The sequence below is a fragment of the Oreochromis aureus genome, linkage group 18 (assembly GCF_013358895.1).
Source record: "Oreochromis aureus strain Israel breed Guangdong linkage group 18, ZZ_aureus, whole genome shotgun sequence".
NCBI classification, from domain to species: Eukaryota; Metazoa; Chordata; class Actinopteri; order Cichliformes; family Cichlidae; genus Oreochromis; species Oreochromis aureus.
In genome coordinates, this window is record NC_052959.1 from 32035177 (window position 1) to 32053691 (window position 18515).

Consider the following 18515-nt stretch of genomic DNA (forward strand, 5'->3'; position numbering starts at 1 on the left):
ATCCTGGTGTTATTTATGTAGCTGACAGCTGTGCAGGGGCGGATCTAGCAAAGTGTTACCAGGGGGCCAGGTAGGGCATTAACAGGGAAAGGGGGGCACAAAGATATACTTTTCTTTCTTATTCTCATTTAAAATGTCTCGCTTTTAATAAATAATTATCTGAATCTTACAAAGTTTTATCTGATGTAAAATGTATAGAAATCATAAATATACCAACACGACTGTACATCACTGTCACAACTGTGTTTGCTTTCATTCAAAGGCTTTATGGCTTTTCCTATAATACCTGGTGGGCCGGTCTCTAGTCAAAATGCCCGGGTCCATTTTTTGTCCCAGTCCAGCCCTGCTAATGCAATCATATGGCACACTGACTTCTGAGGAAATCTTAGATGGCACTCATCATCAGAAAGGTTGCCGACCCCTGCACTAAACCAACCAAACACTGAGGACCACCCGAGTCACAAGGCTCCACACCACCGCCCGCTGCGCCTGTGGCAGCACGAGCTGGTTCTAATGTTGTGGCTGATCGGTGAACAGACCTGATCTGTGACTGCTGTCGTCTTTCAGGCCTTACCTGTTTGTAACCATCTGCCTCTGTATTAAAAGACGGCACTCTGACCTGACCCGATCCTTCATTTCTTGCAAACAAAAACGGCCCTGTTTCCAGGTCCCCTTTGATTGTTTTCAAGATCAAAAACTGAAGAAACTGACGTTTGGAAGGAGCATGTGAATATTCTTTGTTGGCGTATATCTGGAAATAAAAGTGTGCGCTCTCACATTGACCATTTTCTTTGCTTTGCTCGTGTTTCAGGTGCAAAATCTGAGGGAAGCAACAAAATTCATATTTTGGACGTGATGGTCGTCTGTTAACGACTATGTTTTAAGGTGGACATAAAAACCATCCATCAGAGAAAAGAACCACAAAAATACAGTTGCTGTTTAGTTCAGTCGATCGATTAGAAATTCTCATTCTGATCTCATAACTTAATATAAGTTTATAAAGTATAATAATGTGTTAAAATTAGAAGACAACAATTCAATTTTCAAGTGCTTTGAAGGGTCAGAATGTATTATTTCCAGTTATAAAAATATGTATAAAGTATACATTATAAGAAAATTAAAAGCCAATGTGAGCACAGAAAAGAAGTTAAATTATAAGATGTCAAAATTATGCAAAAAGAATCTGAAATGTGAGAAAAAACTTCAAATTACAGATTCTGGGAAGATTAAAAATGTGAGAAAAATGTCAAAATTATGACAAGAAAAACATTCAGTTTAACATTAAAAAACTATAAAAACTACAGAGTTGAAATTTTAAGACATTATTTGTCTTAAAATGTCTAAATTATGAAACTTGAAAAATTCAAAATTGTAAAAATGTTTTGAAATTGAGAATAAATTAAAGACGATAAAATAATGAGAAAATTATTTTTTTTAAGTGAAAACATAAAAATTCTGTTTTTCAAAATAAAACGTATTACGAAAAGGCATGATGAGATTGAAAAGTACATCAAAAGATAGTGTAAAAATTATAACGACATAATTACATTAGATGAAAATGATGAGATGTTAAAACTGAAGAATGTCACCATTAAAAACTATAAAACCAAAATGAAGCTTAATTTGAGAAGTGAAACACTAAATAACGTTAAGAATACAATTACAAACATTTAATGAAAACATTCAAAAGTCAAAATTGAGAAATGTAAGTAAAAGGTCAAATAAATCATTTTATTGTGATTTAATTTTGTCTTACAAAACTAAACGATCCTTGATTGGAGTTCTGCTTTCTGAGGCGACACCTGGCAGCCAATCAGAGGAGAGCGTTACTTCAGGCGGTGTTTTCTCTTTGTTGTGTGTTTGGAGTCTGAACTGACAGCTCCACAGCTCAGCCTGCAGTTTCTAATAAAAACTAGAGATGGCACGATACCACTTTTTTATGTCCGATACCGATATCATAGATGTGGATATCTGCCGATACCGACATGAATCCGATATAGTGTGTTTTTTAATCAATAAAACTGCTGCATTTTGTATAAGTTCATACTCAAGTTTAAATAAACAACAACACTAAAGCTATTCTGTTATACCTGTGTGTAAAAAATACACTGCACCCAAAATATTTCATAGTTCAGCAACACTGATCAATCTAATAAACTTAAACCTGCTCCATCCTCCCTATTCTGGTATTTTAAAGAGTACTTAGCAAAAATATTAAGCAACCTAACTAACAGGGTTGCAAACTCCAAGCAGAAAAAAAAAAAAAGAAAAAAAAAAATAGGGAACCACCCCCCACCCTCCACCTCATGATGCTTAATCGACGTAATCAACTTTAATTTGATGCAGTGTGAAAAAAAGAAAATGCACAGAAATAAATTATTTTTCAAGAATAATTAAATAGATTCAACATCTTTCTTCAACAGAATTGCAGACTGCACAGATGGTACCTTCCCAAAGGAAAAAGTACTATAGCTTACTAGGGTATATTAGACTTAACAGTTATTATATATAGTAATGGACTTCTATACATTTTACATCAGATTAAAACTTTGGGTGTAAGATTCAGATAATTATTTATTAAAAGCTAGACATTTTAAATGAGAATAAGAAAGAAAAGTATGTCTTTGTGCCCCCTTTTCCCTGTTCATGCCCTATTGGCCCCCCTGGCTACACTTTGCTAGATCCGCCCCTGCACAGTTACCAGCCGTCAGCTACGTAGAAAAGGATCCTGGTGTAGAAATTAATATTAAATAAACTCTAACAACAGCTTATCAAGCTTAAACGTGCTGCTGTTGTTCAGCCGCTGGTTTCCTCTTTCTGGTGCAAAGTGGGCCAAAAACAAAGAAGAGAGACGGACTCGCCACAGAAAAGCCGATCAGCTGATCGTTAAGCAGTTTCATGATTGAAGTAGCAGCAGGAGAGGGAGGGAGAGAGGCAGTCGCTCCATATATCGGTTGTTAAGCTTAACGTGGGAATGCTTTACAAACATTCAGAGATGAACTTACACACTTGCTTTACTTCTCTCTGGGATAACTTCCTCGGAGATGAAATGCCAGATTGCTAGCGAGGCTACAAATACACACAGCCGCTCTATCACGTGAGCACACTGCTCCGACGTGCTACGGTTATGAGCCGAGTTACGCCGTGTCGCAAGTTTTGTGAGGTGCTTTTTTGATATTTAATGGATCGGATTACATTTTTTATTTCTCACCGATATCCGATCCAGTAATTTACGTCAGTATCGGACCGATACCGATACGTAATATCAGATCGGTCCATCTCTAATAAAAACAACCAAAATTTCTCTTTAAATTATTCACACAGTGGAAATCTCACTGCCTCAAAGCAGCTCAGCAAAAATATCATTTTGAAAATGCTTCAAGGATCTGAACAGAAAATCAGTTTGTTTATGTTCTTGTTCATGTATTTGCAGAGTCCTACGCCTGTTCTCTTCATATTTCATTTACTTGGATCTTAATTGGCTTCTATGCTTTCTAATATTTACACAAGTGAAAAATAACAAAATGATAAACAATATAAATACATCTGTGTAGGTTCTCAGCCACTGAGGATAAGGTCATCTTAAATGGACTCGGAGTCGTGAGCTGTTGAGATCACCTGAGGAGATGTGTCGTGTCCTGAGAGACCATTCCTGTTCAGTGATGGTGGATCACAGTGGACACTTGACCTCCTTCACTCCTCTCTCAAACTGCAAAATGTGAACACTGGCATCCTCCAAAGAGCGTCTATCCTCCTTTAAGTGCAGCTGTACAGCTGAATCATCAACCCGCCCTCACATCTTGCCTCAGGTGACCTCAGCATGATGGTAGGGTGGAAGCTCAACAGGTGAGCCACCCTCAGGTAAACCTTGAAGGGCAGAGAACCCCCGAGGGGTTAAACACCCGGGAAACACAGCCAGTTATCTTAGAACTGAAGATGCCTCTTGGATGAAAAGCAAAGAGTCTTCATGAACAAAGACTAAAATATAAATACAAAAGCACAATAAACTAAGGTAATTGAAAAAAGTATAAGAAACAGAGGAATGGTACAAAAAATAAATGAAAGATTATTAAAATCCAGCCTCTTCTATTAGATATTATAGTTTGAGTTCATATATTTTCTAGATTTTTACTTTTAATCTTTATATTTATTGTTAGCTATTCTATTTTTATCAGTTTGTGTCAGTGTCATTTAGCATTTTTATTATTTCAATTATTTTTTTAAATAGTTAAGAATTTTATATCTATTTTTTAATGTTTTGATGATGATTTTGTCCAATTTACTGTTTTTTTTGTAAAGTTATTATATATTTTCCTTTTCCTATCGACTTAGCTTTACATTATTACTATTTTTTATTATTTAACTAATAATATTACAAATAATGTTTTTGTTATTTTATTTAATCTGCACTTTTCATTGTTACCATTATAGCCAGTTTTTTCCCATATTTATTTAAACCTTATCACTTGTACTATTTTAACAGTCTGAAAACTCACTGTTTTCTATTTTTACATTAAACTCTTAGCGCAGTTTAATTACGCGTGCTCTGTTGTTTTCATGCCGTTAGCAGTCGCTCACTGACAGCGTCCTTAATGTAGTTCTGTGGATAACAACAGGCTCTTATTCTGAAGGCAGCGGTGTTGTTCCGGAAGTGAAGTGTTGCAGGATCCGTTGTGGCTGTTTTCTCTCGCTGACGGTTGGAGGTCCAAACAGGTTCCTCTCGCGGCTCCATTGCGCTCACCTTGCGGCTCCTTGTGGTCCGGTTCGGGTTCCGTTGGTTCGTCAGGATGTCCGGTTTAAGCAGCAAAGCTCTCCACGAGCAGCTCTCCGTCATCATGGCCGCGCTGACCAAAGCGGCGGTGGCGGAGATCTGCGAGGTGGTGGATGAAGGCTATGCGGTGCTGCAACTGGAGATCACCCGGAGCCATAAGGAGAACGAGGACCTGAAGAAGAAGCTACACCTCATCGAGTCCATCGTGGTCCGGGGGAGCAGCGGGGGAGGAGGAGGAGGAGGAGGAGGAGGGGGGGAGGCTGCGGAGGGATCGGAGGTATCGGAGGTTTCACCGTCGGCGGAGGCTACGCAGCAGTCGGGAACACCCCAGCAGCAGCGGGAAGGTGACGGACGAGGAGCCGCTGCTGGAGCGGTGCGGGAGGAGGTGAGCACTCCGCCGGCCTGAATCAACCGGAAGCCCGGGAACAGGCAGACATCAGAGAGCAACAATAACAATGCAGGTTAAAGCTGGAAGTGTAATACAGTCAGCTCACGAAACGGAATAAATAACATTTTATTTGTCTGAATGACATAATTACCTAAGAAATGTCCAGAAACTTTCTATTAGAAACACATCACGTGTATGTAATCACAAATATATATGTTTGTTATAAACACGTGACCAATAAGATGATTTGAATTAATCTGCAATCAGTATTCATTCAAAACTGAAACAATCCAGATGATCCTTTAATTTATTGATATTGTGTGCCAATACTTAAATGTTTAACTAAATGTTTTATTTGTAATGTTTTATCTACTCTGACAATAAATGGAAAATATTTACAACGTGTGGCCTTTTTAAATCGCCCAAAAGCTGAAAATTCTCTGAAATGAGGATAATTTATCAGATCTAATAGTTATTAATGACTGCAGTAATAATCAGAATAGTTTTGGAAATCATTTAAAAGTTAAAAATAGTTAAAAAAGCTTTCATTTATTTCACTTGAATTAAAACCAAAATGCATAAACTTCGAGTTCATCCTTACAGTTAATCAGTACTTAAAAAGAATTGTCCTCAGATTTAAACAGGTTTGTGCCGTCAAATTTTCTTTTCCAAACAAACGGAGAAAATAGTCTTATCTCTGCACATGCTCAGTGCAGCCTGATGTGTTTGTTTTGTCATCAGGCCTGAAGCTGTTTTTGTTTTAGAAACCTGAGGGCAGTTTGAGAGAGAGCGTGATCTTTACCTGAAGATTTGAGATACTGAAGTTTAAATTAATCTCGAAGATAAGTCAGCCAATCAGGACTCCAGAAACATTTATTCTTCTTTAGTTTGTGTTTCTATAAAAACAGTATTTTAATCATCTCTTTTTAATGTTGTTTTTTGTGTTTTGTGGCATCTGCAGCTTCCAGAAGTGGTGCTGATCAAAGATGAGGACTCGGACAGTAACGACGCCTTTGAGGAAGGTGAGTAAACAACCTGCAGCAAATCTTTTCTCTAATTTTGAAGTGTGTTTATTAACCACGATTAAGGTTGTGTTCATGCTCCAGAACAATTTAAAACAGAAAAGGCAGAGAAACGTCTCTGTAAAATGACTTTCTGCAGAGCTGCAGCGTCACAGTTATTTACACCCAAACTTCAAAATTTAATTCCAAAGTAATAAAAATTTTGTTGCATCAGACTCTGAACGCACCACATGGAACAAACACCAATCATTAGTAAAGAAACAACCATCTACCAACCATCTCTATTCTAAATCTGAGTGTAGTCGTCATGGCTACGGGTCTCTATAATGCTGTATTAGGAAAAAAAGAACTAAGGAGTGACAGCTGGTCACTTCACTTCTTTATTTCCTTTCATTTTTCCTCTTTAATTTTCCTGTGTTTCAGTTTACACTGTGCTCTGGTATCAGTGTTAGATTAATGAGCTGGATTTGGCACCGTGAGAACGAGAATGGGAGTCTTCTTTTGTAAGTTAAGGCATGATTGATTTCTTAACTCTGTAAAACAAAAAACTAAAAATGTCATTCTCAGGAAGGAAAATTGTTAATTAGAAAAATAAGTAATACACACACAAAAAAATAAAAACAGCACAAGGATACCCCGGGCTCATCTTCCACAGCTGATATTCATCTAATTTGTCCTGATGAGATCATTCTCATTCCCAACACGCAACATACCGACAATTTATCACGTCCCGAGGCGTTCCATAGGAACGCAAAAGGTAACCTTCCCTATCCCTGTGATACGCGCCGGATTGTGAATCGAATCCAACAGAATGAAGCTCCCGGTGGTAACACACGTTCCGGCCGTGTATTCCAGCCCTAACCTGAACCATAACCTTATCCCTAACCTTAACTACAACCTGAATGTAGTAGATAGTGTTTTCTAAAGCGATTCATGATGAGAAAGTAAAATAAATGTACATGTGTAGATTCATTCCAAACGGTTCTCATGTTTCCGAAAGCGTAACAATTTGTTATATATTGTCGTACGTTACGTTTTGATATGAGAACGTGTTGTCCTGATGCTCAGTCCTAACATTTCCCAGCATTGAATCTTATCATGAAAACTCTGAAAGTTTAATGAGATTCTTTTTTCCTTTATGTAATTTCTTAGGTACTAAGTTAACAGCTGATGGGGTGGCGCCTGCAGCCAGAGAGGGCATCACATCGACTCCCATCGGTCGGCGCACAAAGAGGCGCTGGCGTGAAAGCTTGGAGTCCGCGAAGAGGTCATCTTCTGAGCAGCTGGCACAGAAAACATCCGACCTGACAGCAGGGACGCAGAAGACCGTGTCCGTCTACACTCTGGACTCTCCTGATCGTGAGGCGGGGGGCTCCGAGCAGCTCGACGACGACGTCGAGATGGAACCCGGCGAGTCTGCTGAGTCGTACTCGTCACAGATGGACCCCGACATTCATCTGGTTGAGGAGTGCTCGCTGGTTCCTCCGAGCACCAACAGGCCGGTTTATTTCAGCAGCGGCGCTCTGATCGAGTCTCCGTCAAACCGAGCAGACCTCGATCTGACCGTCGACCCAGGGTGGCCCAAACAGTCAAAGGGTCAGGTGACTTTTACTGCGTTTCACCAAGACGGAAACACGGACGGCGACGCCTTTGGACTGAAGCTGCTCAGCGTCTCGGGCTCGACCCCCACAGACTGCCAGCTGTCTGAAGCCAGCAGCTCTGCCTTCGAGTACGAAGACGGCGGTGACGTCATGAACTTTACCCTCTACAGGGACCAGGCAGGGCGGTCGCAGCTCTGCAACGGGCAGCCGAGCACGGGAGGCAGAGGGAAGCGCTTCGTGTGCTCACTCTGCAACAAGACGTATGCCACGTCGCAGAACCTGGAGGTCCACATGCGCATCCACACGGGCGAGAGGCCGTTCAGCTGCGAGCAGTGCGGCAAGAAGTTCACCCAGTCGGCTCACCTGAAGTCGCACCTAAGCGTTCACACGGGCGAGCGGCCGTACGCGTGCACGCTCTGCTCCCGGAGCTTCATCGTCAAATACAGCCTCAAGTTGCACATGAAGAAGTGTCACCCAAACGTCCCGAGCGACCCCTAAACGCCCAAATGCTGGTTTTTACGAACGTTTAAAAAAAACATTTATTTTGTGCTCGAGCTGCATCCATCAGCTAATATGACTATTTTTATAACTTAAATTATTACTTAAATTTATCATCTTATGTTCTGTCACTAAAATCTCAAAACATAAGACATCAAATCTGTCCAGGTTAGTTTATCTACGGTGCTTTACGTGTCCGTGTCACTCTGTGATTGGCCCACATGTAGTTCAGCTACTGAATCTGATGCATCTTATGTCTAAAAACCGCCTGTAAAAACCAGTTAAGATATTTTTTAATTGTGTTGTCTTTATTTCGGGGGACGTCTCATGTGCATAAGAAAAAGCCTGGCTGTCGCTACAAACATACATTGGCCGTGATGGTACTCAGACTGTATATAAAAGATGGACATGGACACTGTGCCATCACTACTGGCTCCGCTTTTTGAAACTAGAAGTGAGCATATTTAGATTAGAGGGTAGCGTGCGAAGTTATCAGCTAATGCAGAAGTGCCTTAAACCTGCATTTTTAAGATGCCACCAGGGGGCGGTAGCTGCCTGGTCGTGTAGAAGTCTGTGTGGAAACTGCCCTGTGACCCGACCTCGGTAAACACATCCCTGATGACTTATAGGCCTAGTCGCTCATTTTAAATAAAACCTAGTTAGTTTTCTAAATTTGGATCATTCTAACAATTATCCAGGATAGGAGTCTGCTAGAGGACTCTATGAACAGGTGAAGTCACGCTAGCTACATCCATCTTGTACACTGTCCACGCCTTTAACTTAAAGCCTTAACAGATTTGAAATATTTCACCCCCATGTTGCTCTTATTAGTCTTCAGTCAATAGAGACTACAACCATATTTGTAGCAGTTACCATAGCAGCCTGTAAACATCTAAACATGTTTAAGCTGCTCTGGTAAATGCAGCCAGACTCACTGCTGAAGTAGCCTCCGGTGGACATCAGAGGAACTGCAATTTTTCCTTGTACTCCGAAATGGCTTTATTTATTTTTTTTACCCTAAAAGTTGCTTAACTATTTACCACATCACTATGTTCAGCTCCTTTTACCTTAAATACTGACAATTTGAGTTATTTTAACAGACATGAACAGGAAACGAGAGCAACTCCGAAAGAAACCATTCTAACAAGAATCACAAGGCATGTTACGTGTGCTAATCCATAAGCCAGGTTTGTATTGATTTTTGTGTTTACATGGAGTAGTATTACCAAGCAAATCAGTGTGTTGATGTGTAGCTACATCTGCACGTGCAGCGACACCCAATCAGATGAAAAAACGTCTCATTCTGAATAATTTAAACAACCACTTTTGATGTTTAGGGTTTCTAAGATCATAATTTTCTGTTTTTTTTGTTAACATTTCTGCATTTGTTGGACAAAAGAAAAAGATTCCAGGAAGCTGTTACACACATTTTTAGGCTTTTTAGCTAAAATAAGAGCATCGTGTTCATCAGTTAAAAGCTGTGCTGTTACAAAGTCTACTGCACATATTGGAAGTTGTTTCACAGAAGGTATTGTTGATACGGTTTATGTTAAATGACAGTTTGTCTAATGTTTGGGTAATAAATTGGTTAAAAAGTGTTTTGCATCTTATTTCATGTGTAAATGATAATTTGTTTGTTCAGTGTACATCATAATCTGCAGAAACTATCAAAAGCCTTCACAGCCAGGTGAAGTGTTTTTCCAGACTGTCGTTGTAAATAAGAATATGTTCTTCATTACTTGGTTAAATAAAAGTTCACTGGCTTCAGGCACCATGATGTGGTACAAAGTGATGCCACATGAAAGTACAGTCCAGGCTTAGTTCAGTTTGAGTCGATATCTCTGCAACACAATACACGTGTTATTTCTTCAAAGTCTGCCTTAATTTTCATTCATTAAAACTATTTTTAAACAAAGAATATTTAGGTATTTATATCCAGAGAACTTCTGAGTACTAACCATTTCTGGCTTGAGAACCTCATTATTGCTTGCTCCCCCCCCCCCCAACAATTTGTAGGACTAAATATTGGCAATATTTATGCCTTTATCAGTGAGCATAAAACCAGACTACTGGTAGATTTGGTTTGATTTTCTGATTTTATACAGCAAAAGCTTGTTTCTTTACATATGTATCACATTTTCACATATGTATTTGTTTAGTATAGCTTTTACTCTTAAATAATAAATGGGGAAGGGGGTACCAGGGCAAAAAGACTAGAGCCGGCTCTGGTAGAAAAACACTCATATCATACATTTCTTTTTTTAAACGAACTAGAGACTCACAAAAACAACAAACACAATAAATTTAAAATATAAAAAAAATAAAAGTGATTTGATACAGATTTCATCTCCCCAATAAGGAAAATCAACCAAGGAGTTCTTGGGACGTTTTCATACCTGAAATTTGCTTGAAACAGTGGGATACTTTGCACATGCGCACTATGGATTAATTCCAGCCCCCGCCATCACTTCCTGGTTTGTATCGGAGAGCGCACATCAGGTGAGCGGCTACATTCAGGTAAGCTAACGGTGGAGTCTTCGGTCCTGCCTCGAGCCCGCGGTGTGGATTGTTCTGCTTCAGATACACGCACGCGCTGGATTGGACAATGTCCCCGGCTGCCGCCTTCCACGCGCAGCTCGCCTCCATCATGGAGGTGCTGGCCAACACGGCCGTGGCGGAGATCTGCGAGCTCGTGGACAGCGGCTACTCGGTGCTGCAGCTAGAGATCTCGCGGAGCCGCAAAGAAAACGAGGTGCTGCGGAGGAAACTGCGCCTCATGGAGCTGCGGGCCGCCCGAGCGACTGCACTGCGAGCCGCAGTTACTGCCAGCGGCAGCGCGGTACTCCACGCGAGCGGCCGCGCACGAGCCGAGCTGAAGAGGAACGCGACCGCGACAGGTAACCGACCGTTAACTTCTAAATTCACAGCAACTACACTGTAAAAATGAATGAATAAAATATGAAAGGAAAACTTTGTGACCAGAGTGCAGCATGGACTCGATTAAATTCAGATGTTGATGCGGTCAGTTGGGTAACAGAGGGGGTTGTTAATCATCAGCTGCTTTGGTGTTAATGAAACAGTACAAAAAGAAATGTTTTATGTTTTATTATTTTTTCGGACTTTCTCCAATAGTTTTGGAGGTCAGTGGCACTACTGATAGTATGAGGTGATTCCTGTATCCTACCTACAGAGTTTGCACAGGAAGTAAAAAACCTCCAGCCTGGCACATTAATACATGCCATTACCAGCAGGTTTGGTGCGTCTCCCAGCCCTGTCTCAAGAACATGACGGAGACTGTGGGAGAGCTGGACGGGGCCGTAGAAGGATCTTAAACCATCGGCAGAACCGGTGTCTGTTGGTTTGTGCAAGGAGGAACAGAATGAGAACTGCCAGCAGGCCACCAGTGTGAATGTCTTATGAGACCTTATGAGGGTGGCCTGAGGGCCAGACTTCCTCTTCTGTGTTTATTCCCCAGCACTGTGAAGCTTGATTGGCATTGGCCATAGAATACCTGATTTGGCAGATCCCCCGCTGGGGCCCTGTGCTTTCCACAAATGAGGGCAGACTCACCCTGAGCACATGTGATAGACATGAAAAGGTGACATCGTGTCAGAATTTGGTGGTGGGTCAGTGATGGTATTGGGAGGCATTTCCATGGAGGGATGCACAGATGTCTACTGGCTAGCCAACGGCACCCTGACTGCTGCTAGGTAACGGGATGCAACCCTTGGACCCGCTGTCACAACCTGTACTGGTGCAGCGGGTCCTGGGTTCCTCCTGGTGCACGACAATCCCCGGCCCCATGTGATGATTATGCAGGCTGGAAGATGAAGGAATTGATACCATTGACTGCCCCCCCACACTCGCCTGACCCAAAACCCAGTAGAACACATCTGGGGCATTGTTTTAATCCATCCAACACCTCGGACTATCCAGGGTTTTTAAAGAACTGATGTAGAGTCATTTGCAGAAGATAAAGGACATCTGTAAAATCGCAGCAATGCACAGAACAAAATAACACAACATTTATAGATCAGCTTTACTGCTGTACACGATTCAGAACTTTAAACACCATCCTCACTCACCTCCTGCAGGTGAGGTAGTCTTGTCCAGAGTGTCCAATCAGGCGATGCCTCCCTGCAGAGACCACAACTCACCTGCAGAGTCGAGACAGGAAACCACACAGAATACGGTGAGTGGGAGGAGCATTAGCAGGAATTCCTCCCTCACTCTTCAATTTTTTTAACCTCTCTCCTCCGATTCCAGCAGCCTGCAGATGACATAGCTACCACAGCTGCTGTGATCAAAGTGGAGGACGATGACTGCGTTTCCTGGTCCCAGTCTGAGCCGGACAGTAAGTACAAGAAGCTGAAGAGAGCCTTCCTCCTCCTGTTTGAGGAACTCAGTTGAGTCCTTTTAGTTTGTAGCTGACTCATTCAGAACAGATCGAAACCCCGATGGTGTCCAGTTTAAGCTGTGTAAGAGGCTAAAACTCTTTCTGCTTTTCTTTTATTCCCAAAATTTTCTGTCATAATGAAGAGGGACAGGTGGAGGCGGAGGCTGCGATCAAACAGGAAACTGCAAATAACGGTGGCATCTCGTGGACGAGTGGGGAAGTCAGCTCTACCTCCACCTCTGTCCAGAACACCCAGAGGTCAGAAACCAGCAGTTACGACTGTTTGATATTTGAGCCGCAGCTTCAGCATGGCTCCTGCACCACCCAAAATCCTCTGGGAGCGGAGGCCGGCTGCTCATCAGCGCCCAATTCAGGTGGCAGCTTAATGTTCCCGCTCAGCAAGGCGAGTCTGTCTGCAGCAGAGCGACCTGCAGGTTTCCAGAGCAGCCAGCAGAGGGCGGTGCCTGTGGACGAGCTTCCTGTTAGGAAGGAGACGCCAGGAGAACATCGCTCCTTCATCCGGAGGGGCGGGTGGAGACAGGATGCCATCAGCAGAGCGGCAAGCCACAGAGGCGAGGACGGCGGGGGAAAGTCATTCGTCTGTAACTGCTGCGGGAAAAAGCTCGCCTGCCTCAAGAACCTCAAAACCCACATGAGGGTCCACACCGGCGAGAAACCGTTCGTCTGTGCGCTCTGCGGTAAACGCTTCTCAGACTCCAGCAACCTCAAACGCCACCAGAGTGTCCACACGGGCGAGAAGCGCTACGGCTGCGTCCACTGTGGCAAACGTTTTGCCCAGTCGGGATCGCTGAAAGTCCACATGACCGTCCACACAGACTGCAAACAGTTCAGGTGTTCGTACTGCAACAAGACATTCATATCCGGCAGCCACCTGCGGCGCCACATCACTCTCCACGCAGGAGAGAAACACTTTGGCGCCGTGCAGTGACAGCCGGGAGGAGCGGCATTACAGAAATGTGCGGTGAGGTAGTCTCAGAAACACGTGACCGACTGTAAAAATGTGTATCATGTATGTTTGAACACAGATGTTCTTGGATCACCTGCCAACGCCTCTATATGCGTTTTATTGGAACATATTGCAGCAGACAGTTTGGATACCAGGGATCGGCTCGATTTCAAGCCTCTGCTTCCAGTTTTATTCAGACTTCGAGTCGCTCTTAGTCTGGTCTTCTTCCCAGGTGAGGAGACACCTGGACAGATTAGGCCTTGGTTATTAATAATAATAACAACAACAACAACTTTATTTATATAGCACTCTTTACAGGATAAGAACCTAAAGTGCTTCACAATAATATAAAACAAGTGTACATAAAACAACACAATCGATCATACAGCACAAATCTAGTTAAAAGTCAATCTAAATAAATGAGTCTTTAGCTGCTGTTTAAAAGAATAAATACAATAAGGCAACTTAAAGATGGAGGCAAAGCGTTCCACAACCTGGGGGCCACCGCTCTGAGATCTGTCTCCTCTGGTCTTAAAATGTGTTCGTGAGACTACTAACACTGATTAGATGATGTCAGGCTGCGAGAGGGAGCGTGGGGACCTAAAAGATCAGATGTGGGCAGGAACGTCACGACGTTAGAAGTCAGTACTACGAGTTTGAAATGTACTGGAAGCCAGTATAATGAGAATGTGCTGTCTGTGCAGCCAAGTTGGCTGGGGACATCCTCAGTGTCCCCCCAGAAGAGCTGGAGGCATCTGGTTCTCTGTCTAAACTTTGACCTTTGACCCAGGTAACAGAAGGAAGGCAAGAAAGGGCTTTGTGTCCATCAGGTATTTGTCTGGGGCATCAAGGTAGTCACGTTTAATTAAAACTCAGCTTCAGTTAACTAAAATAAAAAGTCAAACAGTATCCATGCTTACTAAACTAAAACCAAACTGTAATCGTACTTTCAGTCTTTGTAAAGTTGCTGAACCCAAATAAAGCCTGAGGAGCTGTTGCTGTGTGCCTGTGTACTCCTCTGAGGGCCTAAAGTTAAACACTGGAGCTCTCCTGAATCCATTCGCTGACACTGAGGTGTCTGCAAGGCTGCTGTTGGTATTATAACCCCTTACATTTATTATAATTGATATAAAACACTAAAACTAAACTACTAAAATCAAACATTTCTAAACAGTAAAAACTAAGCAAACCCACAAAATCCAAAGCTAACAGCTCTGTTTGGATAAAGTGGATGGATACTGAAGTCTCCTCTGGATCCAACTTCACCCAACTGTGATTGGAAAACCTCCAAGGGAAGGTGCCGAGGAGGCATGCTGATTGTGTCCTAAACCTCCTCAGATGTAGGAACAGTAGATCTAGGTGGAGCTCCTCACCTCCATCTCTAAACTGCCGCCCATGTGGGCCGATGTGACGACCAGAGGTCGCTGACAGTTGAGTGAAGTTTAGATACAACAGGCCAAGTAAACAATAGTTTTTCCCTGAACTTGTATGTGAGCGATTAAAGAGACTATAAATGAGAGTGAAGGTGGCACTGATGCCTCACAGCCAGAACGTCCTGAGATCAGCTCCAACACCTGGGCGGGGCCTTTCTGTGTGGCTTCCCCCAACAATCCAAAGACGTTCAGTTATTGGTGAATCTAAATAGCTCATAGCTCTGAATGTCTTTTTTTTTTTTTTTTTCTCCTTCCATTTTCAAACACATTTATTTAAAGTTGAAAAATATACACAGGAATATTGTAACAAGATTTGGTAGAACAATGTAACAGTGCTTCTGAGCGAACTTGCATAACTTTGATGATTTTATTGCAATGAACCTACTCTTCACCTTCCTCATCTCCCTCACCATCAGCAGAGTCAACTCCAACCTCTTCATAATCCTTCTCTAGAGCTGCCATGTCGTCTCTAGCCTCAGAAAACTCGCCCTCCTCCATTCCCTCACCCACATACCAGTGAACAAATGCACGTTTTTGTTTTTTTTTTTGTGGAAAGAAAGGGGAGAAAGAAAGAGGGAAAAAAAAAAACAAAAAAAAAAAAAAAAAAAAAAAAAAACACCTGAGAAGAGGGACGGGGAAAAAGGGCAAAAAACAAAAACCAACAGAATAAGCAGACAAAAAAAAATACATATCGATCACCTGGATCACCTGTTGAGAAAGAAAAAAGAAAGCAAGCAGAAGAAAACGAGAGTAATAAACAAGATCACAATGATCTATGGGAATATGACAGTAAATACTAAATATTAAACATTATGGTGCAGCACGTGAGATCGACAGCGCACAGTGCGCTTTGAGGTAGGAGCCCAAAAGGGTGTAGTTTGTGTGTGTGATCACCCGTGTGTACACCTGTGAGCATGAACGCACTTGTTTTTAAGAGGTTCCTTCATGTAATGATCTGCTAGAGGGTGGGGGCCACTGCCCGACCTCCAGGGCATGAAGCAGGTATGGAGGAGATCAAAACTCCAGACATCCAGAGGCCCCCAGAACACAAGAGACCAAAGAAGACCAACAGAGGGCAGCCGCGCCACTATCCCAGAAAGAGCTGAGGAGAGTCCCAGATGAGGGGTCACAGCAGCAGCATGAGCAGAAGCCAGGGGGTTGCAGTGACGTGCCCATGAGCTCCGCCCGGCAGCCAGCTGTGCCTGAGTGACCGAGCCCCGGGCCGAGAGGCCGAGGGCACCCCATCCCCGAAGTGGCCCAAGCGAGCCCCAGGCTCCAGGCCCCGATAAGCAGCCGCCAAGGAGTGAGCCGGTGGGTACCTGGGCGCCCACCCCCGGACACAAAGAACCACCAATGCACCGATGTCTGAGGGTGTCCACCACCGGCAGGGGAAGTGGTGGGGGGAGATGGGCCTCCAAACCTTGGATGGCCTGAGATGTCCCCAGAGAGGTGGCGTCTGATACCCAACCTGACATATAGACACAGACAAACAGGCACACACAGATACAAACATCCATTCCCACCCTCATGCTCTCAAATGCAATTACTCCACACTCACCCAACGTGGAGACAGACATAGAGAGACACTGTACACACAATCACACTCCCCAAGCGTACTCTAAGCCCCGGGTCTAGGTACCCTTGCCCCTGGAGGGGGAAACTGCGCCCAGACCCAGGTGGTGTTACCCTTTTCCCTGCGGTGGGAGCAGCAGGGAGGCCCCACATTCCAGACCCCAGTCGGACGGCCAACTCCTCCTCCTAGCCATAGCCATAGCTGTGAATGTCAATTGTTCTCTGTGTCAGCGATGTGTCAGGTTTGCGACCTTTCTGTGGTAGCTGGGATAGGCTCCACGCTCTGATAAGGATAAGTGGAAGAGAACTTGTACTTCCTGTTTCAAATTTCACTGGTCATGTTGTCACCAGGCAGGGACTGAAAATAATCCTTCAGAAGTCTTGTGGTTTTTCAGTAGCAGGTGTTTTATACAGCGTTCATGTCTGAAACTAGCCTGTGGTTGTGTGAAGGTAACCAATGTTTGTAATGACTGTACATCGAGTTTCATTGTGACTGACGTCTAACTGAAGAAACGCTGAACGAACTTCCTTTTCTTGTTTTTTTTACATCATTTTTAATAAAAGCAGCTGCCAAAATCAGAACTGTTGTTTTTTGTTTTTAACTATTCTGATCACTTGAAATTTGATCCTTTAGGCGTTTCAGTTTTAACATGACAAAAGTGGAGACTGAATCAATTTTTTCTCTTTTTTTCTTCCTCTACTTCCAGGTGGTAAGATGTAGGTCTGGAAAGTGAAGCTGGTGAAGTAGTGCTTGAATCTGGTGTTCCTTCTAATGGCCCACTGGGGGTGATTTGTGTGGCTGGTTGCTTCCACATTCTGTGCCCTCAAATCCTTTCCTGGCCAGGTTTTGGTTTTCTTAACCAGTTTAAAGTTGTACTAAATACAGCACAATATTATTTTTGTAAATTTTGGTCCCATTTAGAGCCAAAAAAGATGAAGCACAAATGTTTTGACTATATTAACTCTACCTCCACCTTAAGGTAGCAGCTTGTTTGATTGGCATTTCAGGCTTGCTGCAGGGTGAAGGTCCAGCCAGTGATACTGAAGGAATTTGAGTTCATTCACCAGCGATGTAATCATTAACAAAAAGTAAAACGCCTGAATCACTTTCAGAAGCTGCCAATGGGACCATCACATGATCCAAGTTTTCCATGTTTTGCTGAGCAGCTGCAGTACTTTGGCTCGTGGCCACTTCCTGTTGGAGCCATTAAAAAAAAAAAAAAGAAGTTGTTAAACTGATTTAAGTTAATTTGAGAACCCATGAAAGTTCTCAAATTAATTTAAACTCACGTCAGCCAAATTTACACGAGAGCATGGATGGACGAGTAGATTTGATGAGATCTGGAAAGTTGGAAAATCTGAAATCAGTGGAAGATGCTGGATTCTTGATTCTGTGAGCTTTCTAAGCTCTTAAACGTAGATGTAGCTTTACAGTGCAGTAAAATGTTTTCTGTCATGTAGGCGTTGATCCTTCCAGTTAACATCAAGGAAAGATGAGTTACAGGTCATTACTGTAATCTTATCAGATATTTGTATTGTCAAATGTAGCCATTTTGTTTCTTGTAAAAATAATAAACGAAGCTACACCTGCTAACAGAAAGTTTCAGAACAAATCATCATAATCACACCTGTTCTCACCAGTTCAGGAGGCACTGCTGCTCTCTTCATGTGGTTTTTCTTCAAGTAAGTAGAACGTCTTTTCTCACTTTCAGCTGATTTTCATGGGAAACTTGTCTGTTCTTCATGTCAATGTCCACCTTTGCTTTCCGTTGTGAGTTTTATTTCCGGGGCTGTTTCTCTGAAAGTTCTCAGGTATTCAGGCTTTGCTTGCAGCTTCAGGTTCAGTCTCAATACATTAAAACACACA

The 18515-nt window shown here is 42.7% G+C and overlaps 2 protein-coding genes and 2 long non-coding RNA genes across 7 annotated transcripts; 2 read left to right on the top strand and 2 right to left on the bottom strand.

Moving 5' to 3' along the window:
- Window positions 1-4436: 4436 nt before the first annotated feature.
- LOC116316619 (myoneurin-like) lies at window positions 4437-9878 on the top strand. The gene is made up of 3 exons (XM_031735220.2): window positions 4437-5156; window positions 6121-6181; window positions 7334-9878. The coding sequence occupies exons 1-3, from the start codon at window positions 4788-4790 to the stop codon at window positions 8278-8280; spliced, it is 1377 nt and encodes a 458-aa protein (XP_031591080.1). The 5' UTR covers window positions 4437-4787; the 3' UTR covers window positions 8281-9878.
- On the bottom strand, window positions 5023-12435 carry LOC120434290. Its single transcript, XR_005609041.1, has 2 exons — window positions 12366-12435; window positions 5023-5173 (listed from the first exon to the last, which is right to left on the bottom strand). It is a non-coding gene; the product is annotated as an uncharacterized LOC120434290 (long non-coding RNA).
- On the top strand, window positions 10696-13738 carry LOC116316632 (zinc finger protein 184-like). Of its 4 annotated transcripts, none has more exons than XM_031735245.2 (4): window positions 10696-11177; window positions 12375-12472; window positions 12547-12685; window positions 12820-13738. In XM_031735245.2, exons 1-4 carry the CDS (start codon window positions 10886-10888, stop codon window positions 13623-13625), a joined length of 1335 nt encoding a protein of 444 aa, XP_031591105.1. In that variant the 5' UTR covers window positions 10696-10885; the 3' UTR covers window positions 13626-13738. The 4 variants fall into 4 exon arrangements, with proteins under 4 accessions (XP_031591105.1, XP_031591114.1, XP_031591121.1 ...); XM_031735254.2 differs by having other exon boundaries at window positions 12550-12685; XM_031735261.2 differs by having other exon boundaries at window positions 10697-11177; window positions 12547-12634.
- Window positions 13739-17218: 3480 nt separating this feature from the next.
- On the bottom strand, window positions 17219-18494 carry LOC120434285. The gene is made up of 3 exons (XR_005609037.1): window positions 18287-18494; window positions 17939-17989; window positions 17219-17843 (listed from the first exon to the last, which is right to left on the bottom strand). It is a non-coding gene; the product is annotated as an uncharacterized LOC120434285 (long non-coding RNA).
- Between the last annotated feature and the right edge of the window lie 21 nt (window positions 18495-18515).